Source organism: Eptesicus fuscus, chromosome 3 (assembly GCF_027574615.1).
Source record: "Eptesicus fuscus isolate TK198812 chromosome 3, DD_ASM_mEF_20220401, whole genome shotgun sequence".
In the NCBI taxonomy this organism is placed as follows: Eukaryota; Metazoa; Chordata; class Mammalia; order Chiroptera; family Vespertilionidae; genus Eptesicus; species Eptesicus fuscus.
Genome location: NC_072475.1, coordinates 24842313 through 24869440, shown reverse-complemented (window position 1 = coordinate 24869440; position 27128 = coordinate 24842313). Strand labels below are relative to the sequence as shown.

The following is a 27128-nucleotide window of genomic DNA, read 5'->3' as shown; positions in this document are numbered from 1 at the left end:
GAATGAATAAATAAAATAATTTTACACAATACAAAACCTCATAAGACCATCATGATCTGCTTTTATGACCTACTTAGAAATATCAACTTACACCTAAGCCATGCTTCTATATCTTAATCTATTAACTAACAGAAGCCTAACTGGGTGGTGAGGAGAGGAGTTATACCATGACTTTATTCTGCCTACAGCTAAAGGGATCAATGTTTATTTTAAAAGATTAAGGAAGCAGGTCTTTCACATTCACTGTTGCTCATGGCTCTTATAAACTCATGCTAGAATTTAAGTTTTTTTTTCAAAGGTCAGATTCTTTCTCTAAGACTTGCTACTGTGAAGATCACTTTCAACTGTAATTCTATTCCAACCAGAAAAAGAGTTTAACTCTAAATGCCTTCCTAACTGAACATTACATGAAATAAGCTGAGCCTAAAAGAGTGAACCTAAATAAACTATAAAAATCATCGACTTTAGCTGCAAATTTCTTTTTTTCTCTACCAATAGTTATTTTGACAGAATATGAAAATTTAATTATAAGAGCAACAAAAGAACTCTCTAAATCTTGGGTTTTCCCTCTCTAAGAAAAATCATATGAAACAGCAAACTTCAACCTTTTCATCTTATGGCACATAAAAACTAGTTACTAAAATTCTGTGGTACACCAAAAAAATATATTTTTTGCCGATCTTACAAAAAGTAAGTATATTTTTGATTCAGTCATACCAGATGGCTATTGTGTTGGCTGTCATTTTTTTATTTGACAATCTAAGAGAATAGAGGTCAGTGCATCTGACTAATAGTCAGGTATTGCAAGTTTTAAAAAATCTTGTGGCATACTAGTTGAAAAGTGTTAACTTAAAATGAAGGCCTTTGCATTATACCTTAAGTGCAATTTCAAAAGAAACCTCTAAATTGATTTGTTATTTTTTAAAATGTGAACTTGTGCATCTTACACTTAAGAGTTACATCAATCCTCTTTAACACAAGGAAAAAAGAAAAAAATCTAAAGCCTTACCACATCTGGGACTCTATCGGAGTTCATTTTGTTGACATGTTCATCATTTACGTTACAGTTTGCCAAATCAAACCTGAAATGAAAATAATGAAACACTTAATGGCAAAAACATTTTCCCTTTCCATGTAACTTTTTATTTTATGGATAATCACCTAAAAGTTCCTCCTCAGATCAAACATTTAATATGCATTACAATTTCAAAAGTTTTGCAGTGTACGAATACAGTGAACAGGCTTCTACATATCATAGTAAAGATAATGCACACTATATCTGAGTTTCACATATCTATTACTCTCTATCTCACCATGTATTTGTAAAGAAGCGAAACAGACTTATCTATCAGTCTAAAGGACTGTTAGGTTGTTCCATTCAGTTTATAGTAAAACAAACAAAAAACACCTTCAATTCTCTAGTAAAACTAACTAAAACCCTAAGCGCAAAAGTAATGCTTAAGGCATGTTGATAAGCTCTGCATCAGAAAGGGCTATCCTATGCCTGTCAAGGCCCCTTACACACATGGCTGCCATTTTGTAAAAGTGAAATATCTGAGCAGCAGCATATGCATAATAAAAACTGCCCTCAAAAAGCTGTAAATATGATGTAACCATACTACCTCAGAGTTCAGTTACTCAAAATTTTGGAACAAATAATGCTTTAAGATGATGGCCAAATGGAATAAGTATGGGTTTCTGTCCAATCCACACTTTAATTTACTTATCAATAGCAGGAACTTTTAAATTATTTTTGGAATACACTTTAGTATTTTATAGATAGCTTTGCTGATTCCAGAAGAAAATCTGCAATGCAAACTGACAGCTGAAAATATTGTAAAATAATACAAACCCCAATACCAGGTCCCCGGGATTCAGAAGATGTCCCAAATGAGTGCGACAAAAATACTGTTTATCTGTATCCATTTCAGATGTTTTCTGTACCCAGACTTCCCCAAGGGTATGCTTAACAGGAAAGAAAATGGAACTCAAAATGCATTTCTTAGAAAATTTAAATACAATGATTTTGGTTTTCTAATTTTAATTTTAAAAACAAATTATTTTATTTTTCAGATCTTTGAAACACTGTCAAATTAAGAAATCACTTAATTATGAATATAAAAAAGATTCCTAAGAAATTCATAAAATAAATATTCTTAAGATTTCAGTCAAAGCTTTTATAAAATACTAGAGGCCCAGTGAATGAAAATTCATGCACTGGAGGGGGGTCCCTCAGCCTGGCCTGCCCTCTCTCACAGTCCAGGAGCCCTCAGGGGCAGGAGGTGACCCAGAGATCAGGAGAAGGTGACACCCCATCACACCTCTGCTGCTGCCACTGCCGGTACTACAAGCCTCGGCCAGCCCTGGTTACCTGAGCCTCGGGTGGCCCTGGGTAGCTGGGCAGCCGCCATCCGAGACTTGCCTGCGCCTCGTGCTGGCCCTGGGCGGCTGGGGGTCTGAGGGGTCTGGGGGACTCCGGAGGCAGGCGTGCGGGGCAGGCCTGGTCTTGCCGCATGCCTGCTGCCCCGGCGGGGCTGAGGGGACTGGGCACTGCCATCTTGTGGCTGTGGGTGCCACCATCTTTGAGGGCAGGGCAGTCAATTAGCATATTCCCTACTTATTGGCTGTGGGTGCCACCATCTTTGAGGGCGGGGCAATCAATTAGCATATTCCCTCTGTATTGGCTGTGGGCGCCACTATCTTTGCAACAGCATGAGGGTCAATGAGCATATTCCCTCTTTATTAAATAGGATACCAATGTCACCTAAAAACAGACATATGTAGAATTTTTTAAAACATTTTAAAAACTGATTTTTAGAGAGAGGAATAGAGAGGGAGAGAGAGAAACATCAATGTGAGAAACAAGGTTGCCTCCTGCACGCCCCCTACCAGGGAATTGAATTGGCAACCTTTTGGTGCACAGGAAGATGCCCATCCAACTAAGCAACACTGGCCAGGGTGACATATATAGAATTTTCATAAGAAATGTTTTCACAGGGAGATGGGCCAATAAAGACTGAGCAAAGAGAGTAACTGGGAAAGTAGGGGAATCGTAAGCCCAATATTCCAAAATCTATGGGACACAGCAAAAGCAGTCTTGAGAGGGATGTTCATAGCTCTACAAGCCTACTGCAAAAAACAAGAAACAATGGTAACCTAACCCTACAACTCAAAGAGTTAAAAAGAGAGCAACAAGAAAAGCCCAGTGTAAGCAGAAGGAAGGAAATAATAAAGATCAGAGCGGAGATAAATGACATAGAGACCAAAAAAAAACAATATAAAAGATCAACAAAATCAAGAGCTGGTTCTTGGAAAGGATAAAGAGGATTGATGAACCTCTAGCCAGGCTCACCAAGAAGCAAAGAGAGAGGATGCAAATAAACAAAATCAGAAATGAAAGAGGAGAAATAACAACAGACCCCGCCGAAATACAAAGGATTGTTAAAAAATACTATGAACAACTCTATTCCAACAAACTGGACAACCTGGAGGAAATGGACATATTCCTAGAAAAATACAACCTTCCAAAACTCAATCAGGAAAAATTTAAACATCTCAATAGGCCAATAACTATGGAAGAAATTGAAGCAGTCATCAAAAAGCTTCCAGCAAACAAAAGCCCGGGGCCAGACGGCTTCACAGGGGAGTTTTACCAAACATTCAAGGAAGAACTAAAACCTATCCTCCTCAGACTATTCCAAAAAATTCAAGAGGAAGTTACACTTCCAAGCTCCTTCTATGAAGCCAGCATCACACTAATACCAAAACCAGATAAAGACAACACAATGAAAGAGAATGATAGGCCAATATCCCTCATGAACATAGATGCCAAAATCCTCAACAAAATTCTAGCAAATCGGATCCAACAGTACATCAGAAAGATCATACACTATGATCAAGTAGGATTTATCCCAGGGATGCAAGGATGGTACAATATCAGCAAGTCAATAAATGTGATACATCACATAAACAAATTGAGAAATAAAAATCACATAGTCATATCAATTGATGCAGAAAAAGCATTTGACAAAATCCAACACCCTTTCTTGATAAAAACTTTCAGCAAGGTGGGAACAGAAGGATTGTACCTCAACATAATAAAAGCCATATATGATAAACCCACAGCCAACACCATACTCAATGGACAAAAACTAAAACTATTTCCCCTAAGAACAGGAACAAGACAGGGATGCTCACTCTCACCACTCCTGTTCAACATAGTACTGGAAGTACTAGCCATTGCAATTAGATAAAAAGAAGAAATAACAGGCATCCAAACTGGAAAAGAAGAAGGAAAGCTGTCCTTATTTGCAGATGACATGATATTGTACATAAAAAAACACGAAAGACTCCATAAAAAAACTATTAGACTTAATAAATGAATTCGGCAATGTAGCAGGATACAAAATTAACGCCAAGAAATCTATGGCATTTCTATATACCAATAGTGAACTTACAGAAAGAGAGACTAAAAAAGCAATCCCATTTACCATCACACCAAAAAAATTAAGATACCTAAGAATAAACTTAACTAAGAAGGTAAAAGACCTATATGGGGAAAACTACAGGACACTGAAAAAAGAGATAGAGGAAGACGTAAACAGATGGAAGAACATACCATGTTCATGGATTGGTAGAATCAACATCATTAAAATATTCATACTATCCAAAGCAATCTATAGATTCAATGCACTCCCCATTAAAATACCAATGGCATATTTCACAGACCTAGAAAGAACTCTCCAAAAATTCATCTGGAATAAAAAAAAGACCCCGAATAGCCACAGCAATCCTGAGAAAGAAGAATAAAGTAGGAGGGATCTCAATACCAGATTTCAAGCTGTATTACAAGGCCACTGTTCTCAAAACAGCCTGGTACTGGCACAAGAACAGACATATAGATCAATGGAATAGAATAGAGAACCCAGATAACGACCCAAACATCTATGTACAATTGATATTTGACAAAGGAGGCATGAACATACAATGGAGTCAAGACAGTCTCTTCAATAAATGGTGTTGGGAAAATTGGACAGATACATGCAAAAAAATGAAACTAGACCACCAACTTACACCATACACAAAAATAAACTCAAAATGGATGCAGGACTTAAACAAAAGACGGGAAACCATAAAAATACTAGAGGAATCCACAGGCAGAGAAATCTCAGACATATGCCGAAGCAATTTCTTCACTGATACCACTCCTAGGGCAATAGAAACTAAAGAGAAAATAAACAAATGGGACTACATCAAAATAAAAAGCTTTTGCAATGCAAAAGAAACCATCAACAAAACAACAAGAAAGCCCACTGAATGGGAGAACTTATTTGCAAATGTTATCACTGATAAAGGTCTAATCTCCAACATTTACAGGGAACTCATACAACTTAATAAAAGGAAGATAAATGATCAAATAAAAAAATGGGCAACGGACCTAAATAGAAACTTCTCGAAGGAAGGCCAAGAGACATATGAAAACATGCTCAAAGTCACTAATTATCCAAGAGATGAAAATCAAAACGACAATGCGGTACCATCTCACACCTGTCAGAATGGCTATCATCAACAAATCAACAAACGACAAGTGCTGGCGAGGATATGGAGAAAAAGGAACCCTCGTGCACTGCTGGTGGGAATGCAGACTGGTGCAGCCACTGTGGAGACCAGTATGGAGTTTCCTCAAAAAACTAAAAATGGAACTCCCATTTGACCCAGTAATCCCACTTCTAGGAATATATCCCAAGAAACTAGAAACACCAATCAGAAAGAATATATGCACCCCTATGTTCATAGCAGCACAATTCACCATAGCTAAGATTTGGAAACAGCCTAAATGCCCATCAGGAGATGAGTGGATTAGAAAACTATGGTACATCTATCTACACAATGGAGTACTACGCTGCTGTAAAAAAGAAGGAATTCTTACCATTTGCAGCAGCATGGATGGACCTGGAGAGCATTATGTTAAGTGAAATAAGCCAGGCAATTAAAGAAAAATACCACATGATCTCACTCATTTATGGAAAATAAAGAACATTATAACCTGATGAACAAAAAGATAGATACAGAGGCAGTAAAGCACCGAACAGACTGTCAACAGCGAAAAGGCTGGGGAGTGTTGGGGAGAGGGGGAAAGAGATCAACCATAGGACTTGTATGCATGCATATAAGCACAACCAATGGACACAAGACACTGAGGGGGTGGAATGAGGGCATGCGACAAGGGGTAGGGGAGGCTGGGGGAAGGTCAATGGAAAAAAAAAGGAGATATATGTAATACTTTAAACAATATAAATAAGTAAATATCCAATATTAAGCAACCCCATGTCTGAAATCAGGTATTTTTTACACATAAACTTAAAAAAAAAAATCAGGATTCAGACAAAACATTCTAGCAAACCTAGTGGCCACACTACTTACTAGAGAACCTAAAACTTTTCAAATTTATTTTTTGGATGCCTATTTTGAAGTGTAACACTTAAAAAAAAAAACAAAACACCATTGCAGAAACAACATCCCAAGTTTGAAACTTTAAACTAGAAAAACCATTCAAGTCCCCTTCCAACACAGAATTTTACAAGCAATTATAACTGACATTCAGACTTCCAGATAAGTATAGCACATGGCAAGACCTTTTACTAACAAAAACAGATCCATTAAGATCAAGAGCAATACTATGAGTTACAGATAGAACTAAGGAAACTCAAAGAACTGAAAAGAAGTAGCGATAAAAGGAAAAATTGAAATTTAAAGTCTTAGGATTAGGAAAAAAAAATTTTTTTTAAAAGTGAATCACCAAAAAGAGACTAAATCCTATGTAACAGGATTTACTTTCTGGCTACCAGACTGCTTCTATTTACAAGAGACATATGAACCTGTTCTAGTTAAGCATATTTTTGAAAAGCAAAAATATATACTATCCGGTTTTATATTTGCTGAAGGAAAAGTGGTATTCTACATTTATTGTAAATGATGAAAGTTTGCTCTTAATCTTATTACTACATTTTTTCATTTTAAATAAAAATGTTAAAAGTAACCTGTCTTCCCTTTCCATTGATTTCCCAAATTATCAAAGTTAATTTTGCCTCAAAACACAATATTACCTCTCTAGAAATAAGCAATGTAAGCACCATTAGTATACAGATTAGGGGTATCTAAATACTAATTCGCAGTAAAAAACAACAACAACAACAACAACAAACAGATTTATATCCTTGAAGAAATACCTGATTTCAGACATGGGGTAAGAAATTATACAATGTGATTCTAGAACACCTAAACACTGTGGTGCTGTGCAAGAAACTAAGAATGCTTTCAAGACCAGGAAAGTCATGTCAAAGGGACATAGGAAAAGACCTATATCTATTAAAGAAATTGAATCAATAATTATTAACTTTCGAAAACTGAAAGCAGGAGGCCCAGATGGATTTGCTGGCGAATCTAACCAAACATTTCAATAAGAAATTATACCAATTCTCTACAATCTCTTCCAGAAAAAGACGGAATACTTCCTAACACATTTATAAGGCTACCCATTACTGTAATACTAAAACCAGACAAAGATATTACCAGGCAAGCAAACTACAGACCAGTGTTCTCTCATGAACATAGATATAAAAATCCTCCACAAAATATAAAATAACTGTATGTCATGACCAAATGGGACTTACCCCCATGTATGCAAGGCCAGTTCAATATCTGAAATTCAATTAATGTAACCTATCAATCATACCAAAAAAATTATATGATAGTATCAATACAGAAAAAGCACTTTACAAAATCCAACACACCATCCATGTTAAAAACTCTTAGTAAAGTAGAAACAGAGGGGAACTTCATCAACTTGATAAGGAATATATAAAAAACACAGCTAATATACTTAATGGTGAGAAACTCGAAGATTTCCCACTAAGATCAGGTACAAGGCAAGGATGCTCTCTCTTATCACTGCTTTTCAATATCTATTAGAAATCCTAAATAATGTAAAAAACAAGAAAAGAAAATGAAAAATATATAGATTGGGAAGGAAAAAATAAAATTATCTTTGCAGATAATGACTGTGTATGTGGAAAATCTGAATGAACAAAGGAACAACCAGAATATTGCATGGTTACAGGATACAAGGTTATAAATGAAAGTCCACTGCTTCCCTATAAACCAACATGAAAAAGTGGAACTTGAAATTAAAAACACAATTATCATTTATATTAGTACCCCCCAAAATGAAATACTTAGGTCTAAATCTAATAAAATATGTATAAGAACTTTATAAGAAAAACTACAAAACTCTGATGAATAAAATTTTTTAAAAACCAGCTAAATAAATGTAGAGAAATTCCATGTTCATGGCTAGGAAGACTCTGATGGGGGATATTAAGAATGGAGGAGGCTATGCATGTGTAGAGGAGGGGTATATGGGAAATTTCTGAACTCCTCTTATCTTGCTAAAACTGCTCTAAAAAAATAAAAGCCACTAGAAAAAAATTTTTAACAAGACACTGAAACTATTATGAAGGGGTTCCCACTGGCAAAATTTGGGGCAATCTGAGAGGGAGGAAGGAAGGAAGGAAAGAACAAAGGAAGGGAGGGAGGGAGAGCGTGAGGGAGGGAAGGAGGAAGGAAGGAAAAAAGGAAGGAAGCAAGCAAAGAAAGAAGTCAGGCAGACCAGCTAATAAGGGGAAGGGGGGGGAGATCATAATATTACAATAGAGAGATCTAGCTATCAGTGAAATAGCCAAACGTTACTTCTCTCTTAATATATCATAGAAAATACACAGCATCACCACTCAAATGTTCTGGCTAAAAATAAATTTAAGCAAGCCTTTAGATCCACTTTCTTAAAGGAATTACTAGAGATTAAGTAGCAAGTTAAATAACATCATGAGGAAACAATAAGAGATCCACAAGATAAATGCCCTACTTAGGAAGGTGGCATCATTAAAAAAAAAAGGGGGGGGGGGGTGGAAGGAGCTATCACTAAATAAAAGATTTACATTCCATGTATGATGCCCAAATTGATACTAGTTTAACTCATGAAAGATACTTGGGGACAAATGAGGAAATTTAAAAATAAATAATAATGTTTATATGTATGTCTATGATAAATGGGAACATGGGCCCCTTCCCATGCTCCAAATCCCCCTACTACCCTACGGGAAATAGTGAAGGCCATCTGTAAGCAGACTGTGAAACCTTGGGAACCTGGCCAGCAACTCGACCTAAGAAAGGCCAAAGAGAAACTACTTCTAGATATAAGCCTGGATTATAAACAGTTACTGTTTTGAATTTATGCACGTCCCCCTCCCCCTGCATGCCCTGTTTTCTGTATTCTATAAAACCTTGTGTGGCAGCAAAACAATAGCACTGGCTGCCCCTTCACCTGCCCGTCCCCCCCACCCCATGTGGCCACTCTGAAAGTGTGCATGTAAGTCCTAATAACACCTGTCTTTCACAGCCAATCCTCCAGATTATTTCTTTGGAATCCACAAACAATATGCTGAGGTCTTCTGGGACCTCAGCACTTTGCATAACAGTATGTTAACACTTCGATTAGGTAGAGAATGTTCCCATGTTTTAGAAATGCAAACTGATGTATTCAGTATCCTATAAAATAAAGAGGTAATATCCAAATTGACCCTCACAAGATGACTGCCTACAACCAGACCGGCAGGTGGGTGAGAGACGACCAAACAACTGAACAACCAGGCTGCATGGGGCAACCAGGCCGGCAGGGGTGGGCAGTAAGAGGCGACCAGGGCAGGGGAGAGGGCGGGGGGGCAGTTGGGGGTGATTAGGCTGGCAGAGGGGGCAGTGAGGGGCAACTAGGCCAGGGGGGGGGCAGTTAGGGGTGACCAGGCCAGCAGAGGGGGGCAGTTGGGGGTGACCTGGCCGGCAGCGGGGGACAGTTAGGGGCAACCAGGCCAGCAGGGGGGCAGTTAGGGGCAATCAGGCCAGCATGCAGAGGCAATGAGGGGCGATCAGGCTGGCGGGGGGGGGGGGGGGGGGGGGCAACCAGGCAGGTAGGCAGGTGAGCAATTAGGAGCCAGCGGTCCAGGAATGTGAGAGGGATGTCTGACTGTCGGATTAGGCCCAATCCCCGGGATCGGGCCTAAACCGGCAGTCGGACATCCCCCAAGGGGTCCCAGATTGGAGAGGGTGCAGGCTGGGCTGAGGGGACCCCCTCCCCCGTGCACGAATTTCATGCACCGGGCCTCTAGTTTACTGATAATACAGCTTTCATAAAAGATTAACTTGTAACTTGGTCCTCTTGTACAAAAGTAAAGCAAGAAAATGTTTTTCCATAATAATAAACTTTTTTTAAAATGTTTCACATTAAACAAAAAATAAATTTACCAGATAGTGTAAGCCTGATAATAATCACCTCAATGACCATGTTAAAAGCAAACAATATACAAACATGGAACGCATTTTTAATCTAGTGTGGTGTTAGCTTTATTTGTAAACACATTTTAGAATTACTGGGACCAAAACAATAATTTGGGGGAGAAAAAAAAAAGATGTGCAAGATAGTACTTACCTTTTTTGATATCATTCCAGCACCTGCTTTGCGTTTTAGATCTCGGACTATGCTGCATTCCATCACAATAAACTCCTCTAGCTGTTTGGGATGGCATAAACTATTGAAAGGGTGACTCCAGAAAGTGCTCCCATCAACATCTGCCACTAAGAATAAACATAGACTGTTAAAGAACAAGAGAAATAACGTGTTTTAAAAGTCAACAGGTGTTATAAGTAGGAACAATTTGGTATGTACGAACTGGGAAGCATCAGGTCAACAGGAACAACAGGGGCAACTCACTCTCTAGAGCAGTGGTTCTCAACCTTTCTAATGCCGCGACCCTTTAATACAGTTCCTCATGTTGTGGTGACCCCAACCATAAAATTATTTTCATAAAATTATTTTCGTTGCTACCTCATAACTGTAATTTTGCTACTGTTAATGAATCGTAATGTACCGTATTTTCCGGCGTATAAGACGACTGGGCGTATAGAAGATTTTCCTGGGTTAAATCTTATACGCCGGAAAATACGGTAAATATCTGTGTTTTCCGATGGTCTCAGGCATCCTCAAACTACGGCCCGCGGGCCACATGCGGGTGTTTTTGCCGTTTTGTTTTTTTACTTCAAAATAAGATATGTGCAGTGTGCATAGGAATTTGTTCATAGTTTTTTTTAAACTATAGTCCAGCCCTCCAACGGTCTGAGGGACAGTGAACTGGCCCCTGTTTAAAAAGTTTGAGGACCCCTGCTCTAGAGCAACCCACAGGTTGAGAACTGCTAGCAGGGTCGCCTAAGACCTTCAGAAAACACAGATATTTACATTACGATTCATTAACAGTAGCAAAATTACAGTTATGAAGTAGCAACGAAAATAATTTTATGGTTGGGGGTCACCACAACATGAGGAACTGTATTAAAGGGTCGCGGCATTAGAAAGGTTGAGAACCACTGCTCTAGAGTCACCATTTATTCCTATAAATCAGCCCAAACTGCTCACAGCTCAAGAGACTATCAGGTGTCAAACATTATCTTTAAGAAGTTACTAACAACATCACAATACCACAAAGCTAAGTGCCTTTAATATAAAGTCAGATACAATCAGCTGTTGTTTCATGGGTTGGCATTTTATTTCAGAAACATTATCAGTTGTCTCAGGCACTTAATTTATGAAAAATTTATGGAAAAGTTTTACCTGACAGATGTTCATCCCAATATTGTAAAAAAAAACACCTATGCCTGATGAATTCTAATCTAATTGACAAGGATAATAAATGACTTTTGGGAAAATAGCAAAATAAACTCAATTTTTTATAACAGAAAACTTATATTAGAAATAAAAAGTGAAAAAGATCAAGAAGTAGGAGATGCATGCCGAAACCGGTTTGGCTCAGTGGATAGAGCATCGGCCTGCGGACTCAAGGGTCCCGGGTTCGATTCCGGTCAGGGGCATGTACATTGGTTGCGGGCACATCCCCGGTAGGGGGTGTGCAGGAGGCAGCTGGTCGATGTTTCTCTCTCATCGATGTTTCTGGCTCTCTATCCCTCTCCCTTCCTCTCTGTAAAAGGTCAATAAAACATATTTAAAAAAAAAAAAAAGAAGTAGGAGATGCAAACAAGTCCTGAGGAGACACCTATCAATATGGGATCTTCTTTAAAAAACAGTTTTTATCAAGGAAATGTTAAAAATTATGTATAGTAATGAAATTAGTTAAAATTCATATTTAAACTAAATGTTCTACTGAATTACAAAAAGTTAACTGCTCCAAACTTTAATTAGTCACAAAAGTAAAATGAGGTAAATAAGTCAATTTCAGTAAAAATAAATGGAGTATGCTGTGGCTGGTTTGGCTCAGGGAATAGAGCATTGACCTGTGGACTAAAGGGTCCCTGGTTCAATTCTGGTCATGGGCACATGCCCAGGTTGCAGGCTCGAGATTCTCACTAAGGGGGACATGCAGGAGGCAGCCGATCAATGATTCTCTCTCATCATTGATGTTTCTCTCTCTCTCCCCCTCTCCCTTCCCTCTGAAATCAATAAAAATATGTTTTTTAAAAATTAAAAAATAAAATAAATAGTATAAAACTAGTACATTTTTAAAAGTTCACAGAATTATTTCTTCAAGTAAAAAATACAAGGTAACTTATCAAAAGCTTTAAAAATTAGGGTTTTGTAAGAAACAATAGTAAAAATGTTAACTAGTTTTTCAGAACATTATTGAAAAATTTGATAAAATTAACAATATAAATTATTACTGCTTGCCAGATAGAATTGTCAAGGCAAACAGTTCCGAAAACTTACCTTGTAGGGTATTTGGATCTATGAGATGGATGGCACTGGTTACGCGAATACACACACAAATCTGATTCATATTTCCCAGGCTTTGCGCCAGTTTTGGAGACAGACAAACAACATTATCCTAGACATAAAAACTCACATTTAGAGTGAAGCTAATCTTAAGTAACAGTCTCCAAAAAACACTCATCAATGCATACCTGATTCAAATGCATTTGCTCAAATTAAAACATTAAATTTTTAATTCTGTGTATCAAACAAAGGGCCTAAAAAAAGGAATTTTTAGAGAAGCAGAAAATAAGCTATACCTTCTTAAAATGGGGATATTTGTCTTAATAAAAATGCTTTAATTTTTTTTCAGGTCATATTCATCAAGCTATTAAGTTTATTTCAATTTTATTGAAGTATGAATGCTTACCACTCTATGTTAACATTGTACATTCTAAGCAAAGTATTAAGTATCAGAAGGAGAGTGATTTTCTAAATCTACCTGTGACTTCTTTCAATCTCCATAAAAAACAAATTTCAGGGGAGCCGCATGTTTCTCTTTCATGGCTACATTAACAATATGCCCCAAACAGTACACCTCTATGTGTACGTTGGGAAATAATACCAGTAATGGGGTTATCTGTTTATAAACTGTATCCTATCTAATAAAAAGGGAATATGCTAATTGATGGTCACGCCCTCACAAAGATGGCAGCACCCACAGCCAATTAGGGAATATGCTAATTGACTGTCAAGCCCTCAAAGATGGCGGCACCCACAGCTACAAGATGGCGGCGCCCAGTCCCCTCAGCCCCACCGGGGTGGCAGGAGCGAGGCATGGCCGGGCCTGCCCCAAGGTGGGTCTGGCCACTCCGCACGCCTGCCTCTGTAGTCCCCCAGGTCCCTCAGCCTCCCAGCCGCCCGAAGCTCAGGTAAACAGGGCCGACCAAGGCTTGCGCTGCTGGCAGTGGCAGCAGCAGAGGTGTGATGGGGGTGTCACCTTCCCCTAATCACCAGGTCGCCTCCTGCCCCTGAGGGCTCCCCGATTGTGAGAGGGGGCAGGCCGGGCTGAGGGATGCCCCTCCAGTGCATGAATTTTCATGCACCAGGCCTTTAGTTAAAATATAAAAGAATATGGGTTATATTTTAAGCTGCATCTATTCACAATCATAGATTCCTCCACTAAAAGGACACCTGCGTATCCCTAATAGCACCTAGTCCAGTACTTCCTTTTTAACTTAAAAGAGTCTCCAAAGATGAATGAAAATACTACTTTACATGGTGCATGTATCCAGTTATCTGTATGAATCACTCCAAGTACTTTATACACAAGGCCTCAGATATGCCCTCACACCAAGATTTATATTTCCCAGGCTCTGCACCAGTAAAATGTTCAGTTTTAAATCAGGGGTTTGCAAAATATGCCCCTCAGACCAAATTTGGCCCACAGTCCACTTCTATGGAGCACATCCTCAGCCATTCATTTACCTATTATCTATGGCTACTAATAGCTTTAAAGCTTAAAAGTCACAGACATAGGTACAAATAAATCTTGGCTTCATCATTTTACAGTTGTGTAACTCTGGTCAAGTCATCTAATGCCCGGAAGATTCAATTACCTCATCTTCAAAATGCTAGTATAATTTACCCCAGTTATTATTAGACATAAAGAGGTGAAATATACTCAAGTACTTAGATATTAACTTATACAGAATTCTCAGAATAAATTATGGCACTTATTATTATTAGTTTTAAATATCAACATATAAGATCCTATATTTCAGAGACCTCTAGAGACAAAATCCTTAGCACACAGTCTTCTGTACACTAGACCCTCAATAACTATTTGTTGAATTTTAATCCACTTATGTTTTTAGAAGCAAGTTTTTACCTTAGTACAATTAAATGAAATGATAACCTACACATTTTAAGTGTTATTCATATTATGTTTTTAAATCACAAAAATGATTCTATGGTCTCATTTCTACAATACTATTTTCATCATGCTAAAATCCAATTTGAACATGTTCCAAAGTAGTTCACTGATATTTATTTTAATGTCATTTCTGTATTCAAAGTTTCATAGAATTGTCATGTGTCCACAAGGATCACAAATTTTAAGGAATAAGGACATTAAAAAACTGAAATAGGCCTTTTAATTAGTACACTCAAAGAAAGGGTATGCCAATTTTAAGTGTAATTACTTTTTAACATCTTTTTCACATGACTGCATGTGTTAGAAATCATTTATGAAGGAAGTTATTCTAAAATTTTAATCAACCCCAGAAGGAAACCAAAAGCTAATCATTACATATAAACCAATTAATTACTTGTACTCTTTTATGGGCATGGATTAATTAAATAAGAAAAAGTACCTTGCATATTGGAACAATTTCCATAGAAAAAGTGCTTTTGTAATTGTAAGTGTTACTATGGATATCCTGAGAGATGAGTCTCTGTGAGGCTTTGTATCTATTAAGAGAAAAAGTTAATAGTAATGAAAAGACAAATGTCTTACTTATAAGGTCTCAAAATATCAATTTTCGTCAAATCCTATCATCACCGGCAAAAGTCTGAAACAGCTTTCTAATGTCCACTATAGTGAAGCCTAATTTCAACCATTTACATTTCAAACCTTCACCAATATGACTGCACCCTAACTATTTTCAACTTTATCTACTAAAAACCTACAAACATTCCCTTGGCTCAGACCATTCTAATCCATATGCAGTATCTATTAAAAGGTACACTAATATCCATAAGTCTTTGTTCACACTAATCTCACTTTTCAACATAAATTCTACCTTTGAAAATTTCCCATTTTAGGAGTCCTTTCTTCTCCATGAAGCTTCTCCCCAAAGCTCTCTACCCCTTCTTTCTGTTCTCCTATTTAAAGATATTCAATCAATCATTTGGCACTCCAGTGCTTACCACAGGGTGAGGTCTATATCCCCAAAGTGATTCTTATGTGCTCTTAGGGTAATACTTCCTCCCTTAAAGTGACTAAAACAAATAAATGTTCACTAATTGTGTAAGTATTCCTCCTACAATTTTAAATATCTATATATCTAAAAGCCTAAGCAACCGAACAACCAAACAACTGAACAACCAGTCGACCAGTCACTATGACCACACTGATCACTAGGGGGCAGACGCTCAATGCAGGAACTGGCCCCTGGTAATCAGCGCGCTCCTCTCAGCTAACCGACGGGCAGCAGATGCCAGGCTCACGGCTGTGAAGCGTAGCTATGGCGGCACGAGCCTCTCCTGTCTCCATGGCAGTGCTACTGAGTGGCAGCAGCGGCAGGCGCAGTAGGGCCAGGATGAGCGGGAGTGGTGCGGTGCCTGGCCCAGGCTCAGGCTCCTCTCTGGCCACCTGCTGCTTCGTGCACTACTACATCCCTCGGGGATGTCGGACTGCCAGTTTAAACCCTACAATCCCCGGGGATCAGGCCAAAACTGGCTGTTGAACATCTCCCGAGGGGTCCTGGATTGCAAGAGGGTGCAGTCCAGGCTGAGGTACCCCACCGGTGCACGAATTCATGCACTGGGCCTCTAGTTTTAGCATAAGAGTGGCTGTTTCAGTGTAAAGCATGGATATGACCTATATCCACTCCCCACTCCTTGGATTTAATTAATCACATTTAGGTTCAGAACATACCTACAGGGAACTGTACACTGAAGAAATTCTACCATCTTCTGAGCGTGCTGCTTTGAAGAATAATAGAAATCCAGTCCATCTTAAAAAAAAAAAAAAAAAACACATGAAAATAATTCTGCAAAATAAGATTTTCCTCTACTAACATGACTATATAACAAATCCTTTAAGAATAGCTATTTCTAAACCTGTACTTTAGAGACTAGAAAAACAATGTACTGTCCACCAACAGCAAGCACTGTTAGCAAGAAATTTAAATAAGAGTGTGCTAAAGAATATTTATATTTTTTACTATTAATTAAAGAAATATTCATCCATCATCTAATTGTATAAGTATGCTACATCAACAGCAAGTGATAAGAATATGCTCTAAAGAGCCATTATAAAATTATGCAAAAAATTTTAAATTCCATCTTCAAGAAATCTAATTATATCATTTGTTTACCACTGTTTATTATTACTAAGTTTAGTCTTCTGATTTAATATATCCATAATAAATGCCTCTAGGCATATGAAAAACAAATACATTACAGAATAACTTAGTTCTCAAAAATAACTTTCTTCCCATCAAAACCTGATCTCTGCTTAAAACAAATTTCCAATGAATTTTCTATCATAGTATTTGACAATCTATTAATGTAGTTACTGGTTTACTCATCTGCTAGCTACTTAGTATACATTTAAATTAAAACATTAAAAAAATAAAAATTCAGTTCCTCTGTTGCACTAGGCACACTTCAAGTATCCAATAGTCACACATGGCTACTGGCTACATACTGGACAGTCCAGATAAAGAACTAAGATTTTTTTCTTCCTAACAGAAAGTTCTTTTAAACAGTACTATTTTAGATATTATCAGAAAAATAAAAGACTCCTTAGGTTAGCTGAAATAAAATTCTGACATCATTTCAAATGATTTTACATTTTAACTCACCATGAATTTCTTTGATACGAAGTGTATTCTGATGCATTCCATATTTCAAAATTAACTGTTCCAGATAGTAGAAAGTTTTTTTGTGCAAAGTCTAAACATAAATGCATTATTAAATTAATACATGAAATGCAAAAAAAAAAAAAAGCTATCTATAGATATAGCACACTGATTTTAAAACTAAAATAATCTTCAAAGATTATCTAAAATGCAATAGTAATCTATTTCTAAAGGTGGATGCTCCAGGGATTAGCCCTGGTGCATGAAGGATTTGAGAAAAAGAAGGTTTTACTAGCTATTTATAACTGACAATTATATACAAACTGGAGGATTCACTCCTCATCTTTCATTACCTTTTGCCTAACTTGAACCACAGCCTTCCAGAAATCCTTAGCTTCTACTCTATGGCAATCTCCACACATCTGGGGCTGAACAACATAATCCACCACGAACACTTGCTGAAGGATAGCACCATTCATCACCTGATTAAAAAAATTTAAAAAAAAATCATACTCCATCCTTTCCTTTTGTTTAATAACAAATCTTTTTCTTAAAAGAAGATACTTTTAATATTTAACTCAAAATCATTTCCATTAATGCTTTGAGAATATCAACAATTAATCACTTTAAATTAAGTCATATGAATAAGTTATACTATTTCAAGAAAGATATACAGGTTTACTTTGTAGTATTTATTACTATATTAACATTTCAAATTTACCTTTAGTTGAAACGGTTATGAGAATTTTTTTGCGGAATTTTTTACCTATACTAGAGGCCCAGTGCACGAAATTAGTGCACTGGCAGGGTCCCTAGCAGCTGCCAGCTGCCAGCTCAGTACTCCCTCCCTTCCCCTGGCCAGCCCCGCCCCCTGGTCGAACTCCTAGAGGAACTCCCAGTCGAGGGGACAATTTGCATACTACACTTTTATTATATAGGGCATCCTATATAATAAAAGGCTAAAAGGCTAATATGAAAATCACCCGAACGGCAAAACGACCAGTTGCTATGACGTGCACTGACCACCAGGGAGCAGATGCTCAATGCAGGAGCTGCTCCCTGGTGGTCAGTGCGCTCCCACATGGGGAGTGCCGCTCAGCCAGAAGCTGGGCTCACGGCTGGCGAGCACAGCGGTGGTGGTGGGAGCCTCCCCCATCTCTGTGGCAGCACTAAGGACATCCCCCGAGGGCTCCCAGATTGCAAGAGGGCTCAGGCTGGGCTTAGGGACTTAGGGATCCCCACCCCACCCCCGAGTGCATAAATTTTGTGCACCAGACCTCTAGTATTTGCATATGTGCATATAAAATTCATCCTTAGGAAAAAAAAATAAGACAAAAACTCTCTAAGTTAATTGTTTCCAAACATAGCCAATCATCTGCAATCACCTGGGAAGCTTTTCTCACAACCAGTAGAATCCATTTTGACTCAGTTACTATGAGTCATAATCATCAAACAAGTTTGAGAAGCACTGTCTTAGTTCATATTTTTACTTCAATCTTTTTCCTAATAAAAACAACTTTAAGCCCAGCCAGATGGCTGAGTGTCAACCTATGAACCAGGAGGTCATGGTTCAATTCCTGGTCAGGGCATAGGCCCAGGTTGCCGGCTTGGTCCCCAGTGGGGGGTGAGTACAGGAGGCAGCCGATAAATGGTTCTCTCTCATCATTGATGTTTCTTTCTCCTTCTCGATTCCTCTCTGAAATCAATAAAAATATATTTTAAAAAGTAAAAAAAATTAAATAAGTAACTTTGAAAAGATTATTTTATGGGCCCAAGTTGGGCCATTAAGCAAACCAAATAAATTGAGTAGTTAACACAAAAATAAGATTATCTTAGCCCACTAATCATAAGCAATGGTTGCTATTATTAGTGACCCAATCCTCTATGCAAATGATCCAAAAGAAAACAAAGGTTTAAATTAAGAGTGTATTCATGTCCTTTTAAGCTGTTCAAGTCATCAAGTAACTTACTAATAGCCCCTTCATTTTGACTACCTATATTTTAACAATGCTGAGAAAATTATGCACAACTTACTTCTTTCTGAACAGTTAGTTTAACTTTAAGTCTCTTAGAATGGGGCTCAGTCCAAACAAAGCCTGCATCTACAAGCCGAACCTTCAATAAAACACAAACAGAACAAAACATAAATTCCCATGAGGAGAAAAATATGAAAGAACAGTTCATTAACAAATACATTTCATAAGATGTTAAAGAAATCTGTAATTAGCATCGCTACCCAAACTAACGAGTAAAAAATCAAAATTTATCATGAAAGGTATGTCAACAAAAACAGCAAATAAAAGGACAACTGCCCTGTCCAGTGTGTCTTAGTGGTTAGAGCATCAGTCCTCACTCTAAAGGGTCACAGGTTCAATTCCCGGTCAAGGGAACATACCTTGATTGTAGGCTCGATCCCCGGCACCAGTCAGGGCGCATGCAGGAGGCAACCAATCAATATGTCTCTCTCACATGAATGTTTCTCTCTGTGTGTCTCTCCCCCTCCCATCCACTCTCTCTAAAAATCAATCGAAAAATATCCTCAGGTAAAGATTAACAAAAAATAAATAAAAAATGAACATTCATTGGAGGGCTTTTCATGCACATTGCTAAAATGGGTATTTTAAAGATGGAGATGAGAGAACAAGAGGCTGTTTCAATAATTTGGAAGGTGTAGGTGAGCTGAACTGAGAGGTGCTGGAAATAACAGAAGTAAAAAGATCCAAGAGCTATTTAGTAGATAAAATCTATAGGATTTAATTACTAGATATGGAAGGAGGAAAAGAGCATTCTAGAATGATGCTCAAGTATCCAGCTTGGGCATCTAGATAATGCTATTTTTCTGACACAAAAAAATCAGATTTAATAGGGAGAAGATGCTACATTTGGTTTCAGACATTTGAGTTTAAGAGCATTCATCTATGAGATGTCCAAGAGAAGCTGTTCAGTAGATAAGACATACATTTAGTCTGGAGCTCTATGGAGAAATCTGAGCTCTAGACAATGTATTTGGGAGGCATCAGTGGCAGGTGATAATTTAATCAAGTCCTGGCTCGTGAGAGCTAGATTAGCTAGTATAGCTGCAGCAATCCAGAATATATTGAGGTTTTACTGTACACAAAAAACTGACTCTAGAAATAAAGGAGACAAATCAGAAAATAGAAAAAAAAATTTTTTTAAACCTATTAACAAACCCTCAGTAAAATTCAAGAACAGAATGCATCAAGTCTGAAGCTTAAAAATATTACTCCTGGGGGGGAAAAATCAATACGAAGATAGGAAGATAAAGTAAAGAAAACTGCCAAGAACACGGGAAAAAAAAAGACAAAACAATACAACATTCCTCAAGGAAGGAACAACCTAAGACAGGCACAGTCGCAGAGGGGCCATCAGGATAGAATTTGGGGATCAACAGAGGTGGGGCACAGACCCTCACCACCCCCAACATTGCAGGGGCCTGAACCCTAGCCCCTTCTGAGGGAGGTCTCCTGCCCCCATGGCTGCTTCGTGCTTCCCATGCCCAGCTCAGATCAGGACCCAGGTGACCGACAGAGACTTGGCCGACAGCAGCTGCCCTCTTACTCCAACAAGAATTGTTTGAGTTATCTTGTACCCATGGTGTGGGGAAGTGGGTTTACGATATCTAAATCCAGCCTACCACCAGGAATGCTCAGGACCTAATCAAGAAGGCAAATAATCCCTTCCACTAATATATACAGGGTAAAATAAGATTGTTGTTAGAGTAATAAATTTGACAGTAAAATAGTAGTCAAGTTTTCAGGCAAATTTAAACTGGCTAGTTGAAACAAGCGAATATTCTAGAAAAATTAATTGTACTGGACAAAAAGGTGTTCCTAAAGTGTTAACTAAAATTTTTATTGGTACTTCATCTCATGATAAAATTGTGCACAATGTAATGAACCTAAAACAGTAATATTATAGTGCAAAAAATTAAAATGTAAAAGCCATCAAGACTACATTATAAAATTTTCAAAAGCCTCCTAACATTTAAATCAAAAAAGGAGGGTATAGTAGAAGAATATCATGTAAGGAAAAATAACCTGTAAGTAAATTACATCTAGAAAATTAGTACTTTAGAAAATTAATTGTAAGGCTAAAAGCAAGACACCCATGAAAAACACACAAGGAGTCAAAACAAGCCAGAGGAAAATCATTTGTGCAAAAAATGAAATAGGATCCCAAGTCAAATTTATAGAAAATATTCCTTTATTAACTTTTGGTCGAGAATATGTTTGTATATTTTCAGAAAACAACTCCGAGACCATGTGGATTCCAGCAACAGAGAGGAATCGACAGGACTACTCCAGCCAGGAAGACAGAAGAGAAGCAGTCCAGAGATGGAAGACGCTGACGTGGTCTTCCCATACTAGCAGTTAGCAGCTGTGCATCACTGCAGGTTGCCCAGGACCAAACCAGAGAGAGTCGGACCTGCATTACCATCATTTGTCCACCATCCAGAACTGTAATGTCAGTGCTGACATGTACACATAAGGAACTGTTGGGCATTGTAATTGGGTCTCAAAAGAACTGTTGGCCCAGAAAGAAACTCACTACAGACTGATTCATTTCCTGTCACCATAACCATTATTGCTTGTCTCATTTTCAGTTCTTATAAGTGTATTTCTAATAGCACATGATCTCACTCATCTAGTGGAAATGATGAACAACATAGACTGATGAAAAAGAACAGACCCAGAAACAAGGAGGCACGGATCAGACTGTCGGGCCTCAGAGGGAGGGTAGGGGAGGGTGGAGGTAAAGGGGAGAGATCAACCAAAGGACTTGTGTGCAAGCATATGCGCCTAACCAGCGGTTGGGGACAACAGGGGGGTGGGGGCATGTGTGGGGAGGGGTGTGGGATGGGAATGGGGGGATGAGGACAAATATGTGATACCTTAATCAATAAAGAAATTTAAAAAAAAAATACAACATAAAGATTTAAAAGAATACAAAAGGAAAAAGACAAAGTTTAGCAATGGTTTTATACAAATATTTCCCAAAAAATTAATTGCATGTAAAAGTTCTCTATAAATAATAAATGACAAATTTGATTGTATATTAGGTCTTTCAAAGCAGGTGGATTTTCACTTTCATAAAAAAGAATATATGTAACTTTAAAAATGAAATATTTGTATTTCAACAGTATCATTTAATAGTTACTTTTGAAAAACCTACTTATACAAGGATTTTCTGAAAATGAGATATTAAAAAGATATTACAAAAAGGTAGCTATTTGACCTACCTTACTCAGAGGGGCTTTGATTTTTTTTAAACACAAAGCAAGAAGTTCCCTGGATTCTAATGCACATTGTATCCAAGTTCCTGGTGGCTGGAAATATCTGAGAGAGAGATAATATACTGAAACCCAGCCATTCTCAAGGAAAAACAAAAAATTTCCATCTAAATATGCAGATATAATACTGATTATTAACCAGATATAATAACCCAGGGCTAATCTGAAGCACTTACCCCAATTACACTTTAATAGTTCTAGAAAACTTTCAATAAGAAGTGTAGCTTTAGTTAAAAAGATAAAATTCTGGGTATTTGCCAAAGATAAACTAAAATAACCTATTAAAGAGATCTTATTCTTCAAGCACCAGTAAGAGTTCCAGTGAGGATGACAAAAAGATCAAAAGTTCCATGAATCTCAAAATGCCATTAAAATTATTTGTAATGTACTTCTGTAATGTTAGGAAACTGATTATTTCTCACCCTAAAAAGATAAATTAGTACCACATACTATGTACCAATATAGTTCAGACTATTCATCTATTTCAAGTCCCTTTCCAAATTTAAACTGTAAACCTCAAGTTTTAAAATCTTTCATAAAACCTAAGTTAAAATTGAAATCCCTTATGCACGTGCTTTAAGTTTTTTAGCCCAGCCCACCCAGGATTTACAACAATGCCTAGCACATATTAAGTGCTCAATAAATGCTTGTTAAATACATGATACATTAATGTGCTATGCAAATACTTTTTTTGCCACACTTTTAAAGATTCATTCAAAAATGTTATACAGGTCCCTTGTTGTAAGCATGTTTTCAGTTAGAAAGGGCTTCATATATCTATATCTATATCTATATCTATATCTATATCTATATCTACACACACATTAATTTTCAGGTCTTCTGCCTTCAAATCCAGTTTCATTTCAGACCATTCCAGATATGATTTACTGAGCTTTTTTCCCCATAAACTAGTCATTTTAGTTACATGGGAACATTTATAGATGTAATTTTTAAAACACATTGCTAAATTACTAAAACTATAAGGTGCTTTTTTAGCTTCTAGTGACTAAGAGGGGGAAAACTACCATGATAATAATAGTATGTCCTTAAACTATTCACCCCCTAACAAACATCAACTCGTTATATATTCACTGTATACATCAAACCCACTAATCTCTGAACATAAAAAGAACAAATTTATATACCCTTACACATCTTTACCAGATTAGCAGGGAAAACTAAAAAGTACACTACAAAATTGCAAGTGCTAAAATCTTTGGCAACACTGACATAAATATAACTTAATTCTCAATTACATGCACTTTATTCATGTACCTTGGTAGACTAGCACATCCTGGTTGCTCTCCTATACATAAATCTCAACTGTAAGTAGGATGAACAGTACCGCACCATACCTTTGGCACTGTTTGCAGAAAGATACAGAGACCTGTTTCGGGATGCCTTGGCTGATGTCTACTTTACTTCGCAGACAGGCCACACAGATATTGGCAGGATTTGGACTGATTACAACACCACATTCGCAGCACAAGCTTAAAGAAAGAAAGCATAAAGTTTACAAATTAGATGTCACAAATGCACTGGTTACGTTTTGAAAACTACCAAACAAATAAACAAAAGCCTTCAAGTTAGGGCCATAATATCTCTGCCCTAAAAGCAGCAAATAAGAAAAAAAAAAAAAGCAATCTTCAAAGAGGCAATAAAGAACAACCTGGAATACTGAGGTTAAAAAAAAAAAAATCAAGGATTGCCAAAATTCCAAAAAGCCTCAAAATATATCCAAAGGGCCAAAACCGGTTTGGCTCAGTGGATAGAGCGTCGGCCTGCGGACTGAAAGGTCCCAGGTTCGATTCCGGTTAGGGCATGTACCTTGGTTGCGGGCACATCCCCAGTAGGGAGTGTGCAGGAGGCAGCTGATTGATGATTCTCTCTCATCGATGTTTCTAACTCTCTATCCCTCTCTCTTCCTCTCTGTAAAAAATCAATAAAAAAAATATATATATATATATATATATATATATATATATATAAATATATCCAAAGGGTCTAGAGAGTCTGAATTATGTCTAACAGTCCTCAGATAGCATTAGAGTCCAAAGACATTTTTTTTTAAAGCCTCAGCATAGCACAGGGACTGCCAAAATGTAAACATGTACCCAGAGCAGAAAACTTTTACAGGCTGCAAAGAGTATCATGTTTAGTGATTCAATGTAACCGGTGAGAGTGTCAGGGTCCTGGATGCATTGGGAGCAGATGATGGTTAAGAATCACTGATGTTGTCCAAAAAGAAATGTTCTATAATCTGCGATGTCCTGTTTGGAGGCACACGTAGACTACTGATCACTTGAAATTGTAGCTCAGCACGACTGAGGAGCTGAATGTTTCATTTCATTTCATCGTAATTACTTTAAATTTAAATAGCCACATCTGGCTAATGGCTATGGTACTGGACAGTGCCCACCTAGAAGAGGGTAGGATGAGCAAATATTTGCGATAACTTTCCAAGTAAAAATCAATTCTATTCCCTCAGAAAATAAGGATTTTCTTTTTTTTTTTTTTTTTTTTCCACTTAAGAACTGCCCCCTCAAAACAAAAAGGGGGAAAAAGCGTTTCTCACAGTAAGGCTCAGACTCACTTTAACATCTTTACACTTAAGGGGATGGAGGAACGGGGCGCGACTCACATGTGTCCGGGGGTGCGCTCGGCGGATTCCGTCAGGTACTCCATGGTGCTGGGGGCCCCGATTCTAAAAAGGGAGAGAACACCGTGGGATCTGTCATTTGTCCGTCCACTTCTTCACACACCTCTTCCTCCTGCCTCTCTGAATAAGGCAGCCACGCCTCGTAACGCAGCAAATAAGAAAAAACCAGTTCTATTTGGTAACTCTGAAAGAACTTCTTTAATATGAAAACCAGGGGAATTCCCCAGTCGCCCATCTGCGGTGACCCTCTCGGGCCGCTCACCTCGGCCGCGGACCCACCCCAACGTGTCACCTGCGCGCCAAGCCGGCGGACCGGGCCGCTCCGGGCACCCCCACGCCTCGGACCCGAGCCGCAGGAGCCCCCGAACGGCGCCGCGGGCCACCCACCCGGACCCGCGGGGGCCCCCGGACGGTGTCACTGCGCCGCGGGCCACCCACGCCCCCGGACCCGCACCCGCACCCGCAGGTGAGACCGCGGATTAAGACCCGCAGCGTCCACGCGGCGCGCACGCGGCCAGAGGCCGGCCGAGCCCCGGGAGTGCGCCCCACTCTCGCCCCAGGGACCCCGCGCCACCAAAGCCTGGGTCTCGGCCCCCAGAACCTACTTAGTTCCTATGGGCAGGACCCAAACTTCTCAAAAACCGCCACAGAACGAAGCCCCTCCACCCGCCCCAACGGCCTCCGCGGCCGGACCAGTACGGTGAAGATCTCGCGACAGAGGGATCCAAATCTCGCGGCTGAGAGTTGGGAGTTAAAGCGCTGGTGTGGGCGGGGAAAGGGGCGGGCACAGGCGAGCCGAGGGGCGGGGCGAGGGGCGGGGCGAGGGGCGGGGCAGCTGCAAGGATCCTGGAGGAAAGGCCGGGTTGCACTCTCCAAAGATGCTTGAGACTTATTTCTACTAATACTTTCCAACTCTCCTATTGGGGTACCTTCCTTACCGGTTTTCTTGGGCCCCAGTTAACGCCAACCCAACCTCGCCCACTTTTCAGATATCCGCATTGGGAGCTTGCTTCTTGGTGAAATGATTATATGAAAGCTATCTGTAAACCGTGTCAGATTACACAAAGAAATTAAACCCCATGAAGGGCAGTGCCTTTGTTACTGTGTTCACCACCTAATGCCTGCCTCATCCTAAATGCTCAAATGGATATTTGTTGAACAGATGAAAGGAAAAATGTAAGGCATAATTATTTGAGAAGAAGTCTATGCTGTTTTTCAGGCCACTCTAATTATTAGAATGTATTTCCTAATAGTGCACTTAATGTTTCCTTATAACTTTATACCTTGAGCGTAGAGCAGAACAGACCATGTCTATCCACTCTTTCTCATGGCAGAATTTCAAATATTTGAAGAGCACACTTATATTTTTTCCAAGTGTTCTCACCCAACTTTCAAGAAAAAAAGCAAGATCATCTTACAGCAGGTGATCAAAGAAGGTCTCTCGTCATTTCTTGCCCAGGTTACTTAAGTAGTCTACAATTCATTATTTTTTTCCAGACTCCAATCCATCCTTCTAAAATGCAAATCTGATTGTCACACTTCCCTGCTGTTAATCTTTCAGAGGTCTCTGACCACCTCCTGAATTATTTCCAATTTTCTGCATAGAAAGACCTTTCAGGATCTGACCCTGACAAATCCTGTCACATTTCTAAGCACACAGCCCACTAGAAGGTCCTCACAAGAACTAGTCTACCTTTGTTTGTGCCTGGGATACTCCACCTTAAAGGTTAAGCTCGAGCATCCTATGTACATTTCCTATTGCTG

The 27128-nt window shown here is 38.6% G+C and overlaps 1 protein-coding gene across 1 annotated transcript in view; it reads right to left on the bottom strand.

The window, feature by feature from the left end:
- The window catches only part of NMD3 (NMD3 ribosome export adaptor), a 29581-nt gene extending 3517 nt beyond the window's left edge, over positions 1-26064 (bottom strand). Inside the window, exons 1-13 of the mRNA XM_054713699.1 lie at positions 25970-26064; positions 25347-25409; positions 24061-24195; positions 22655-22751; positions 19429-19509; positions 17748-17876; positions 17398-17488; positions 16467-16545; positions 15181-15277; positions 12824-12941; positions 10541-10686; positions 1853-1965; positions 1010-1082 (exon numbers count right to left, since the gene is read on the bottom strand). Coding sequence (XP_054569674.1) covers positions 1010-1082; positions 1853-1965; positions 10541-10686; positions 12824-12941; positions 15181-15277; positions 16467-16545; positions 17398-17488; positions 17748-17876; positions 19429-19509; positions 22655-22751; positions 24061-24195; positions 25347-25390 — 1203 coding nt within the window. The 5' untranslated portion in view covers positions 25391-25409; positions 25970-26064. The remainder of the gene's footprint in view (positions 1-1009; positions 1083-1852; positions 1966-10540; positions 10687-12823; positions 12942-15180; positions 15278-16466; positions 16546-17397; positions 17489-17747; positions 17877-19428; positions 19510-22654; positions 22752-24060; positions 24196-25346; positions 25410-25969) is intronic.
- Positions 26065-27128: the final 1064 nt, after the last annotated feature.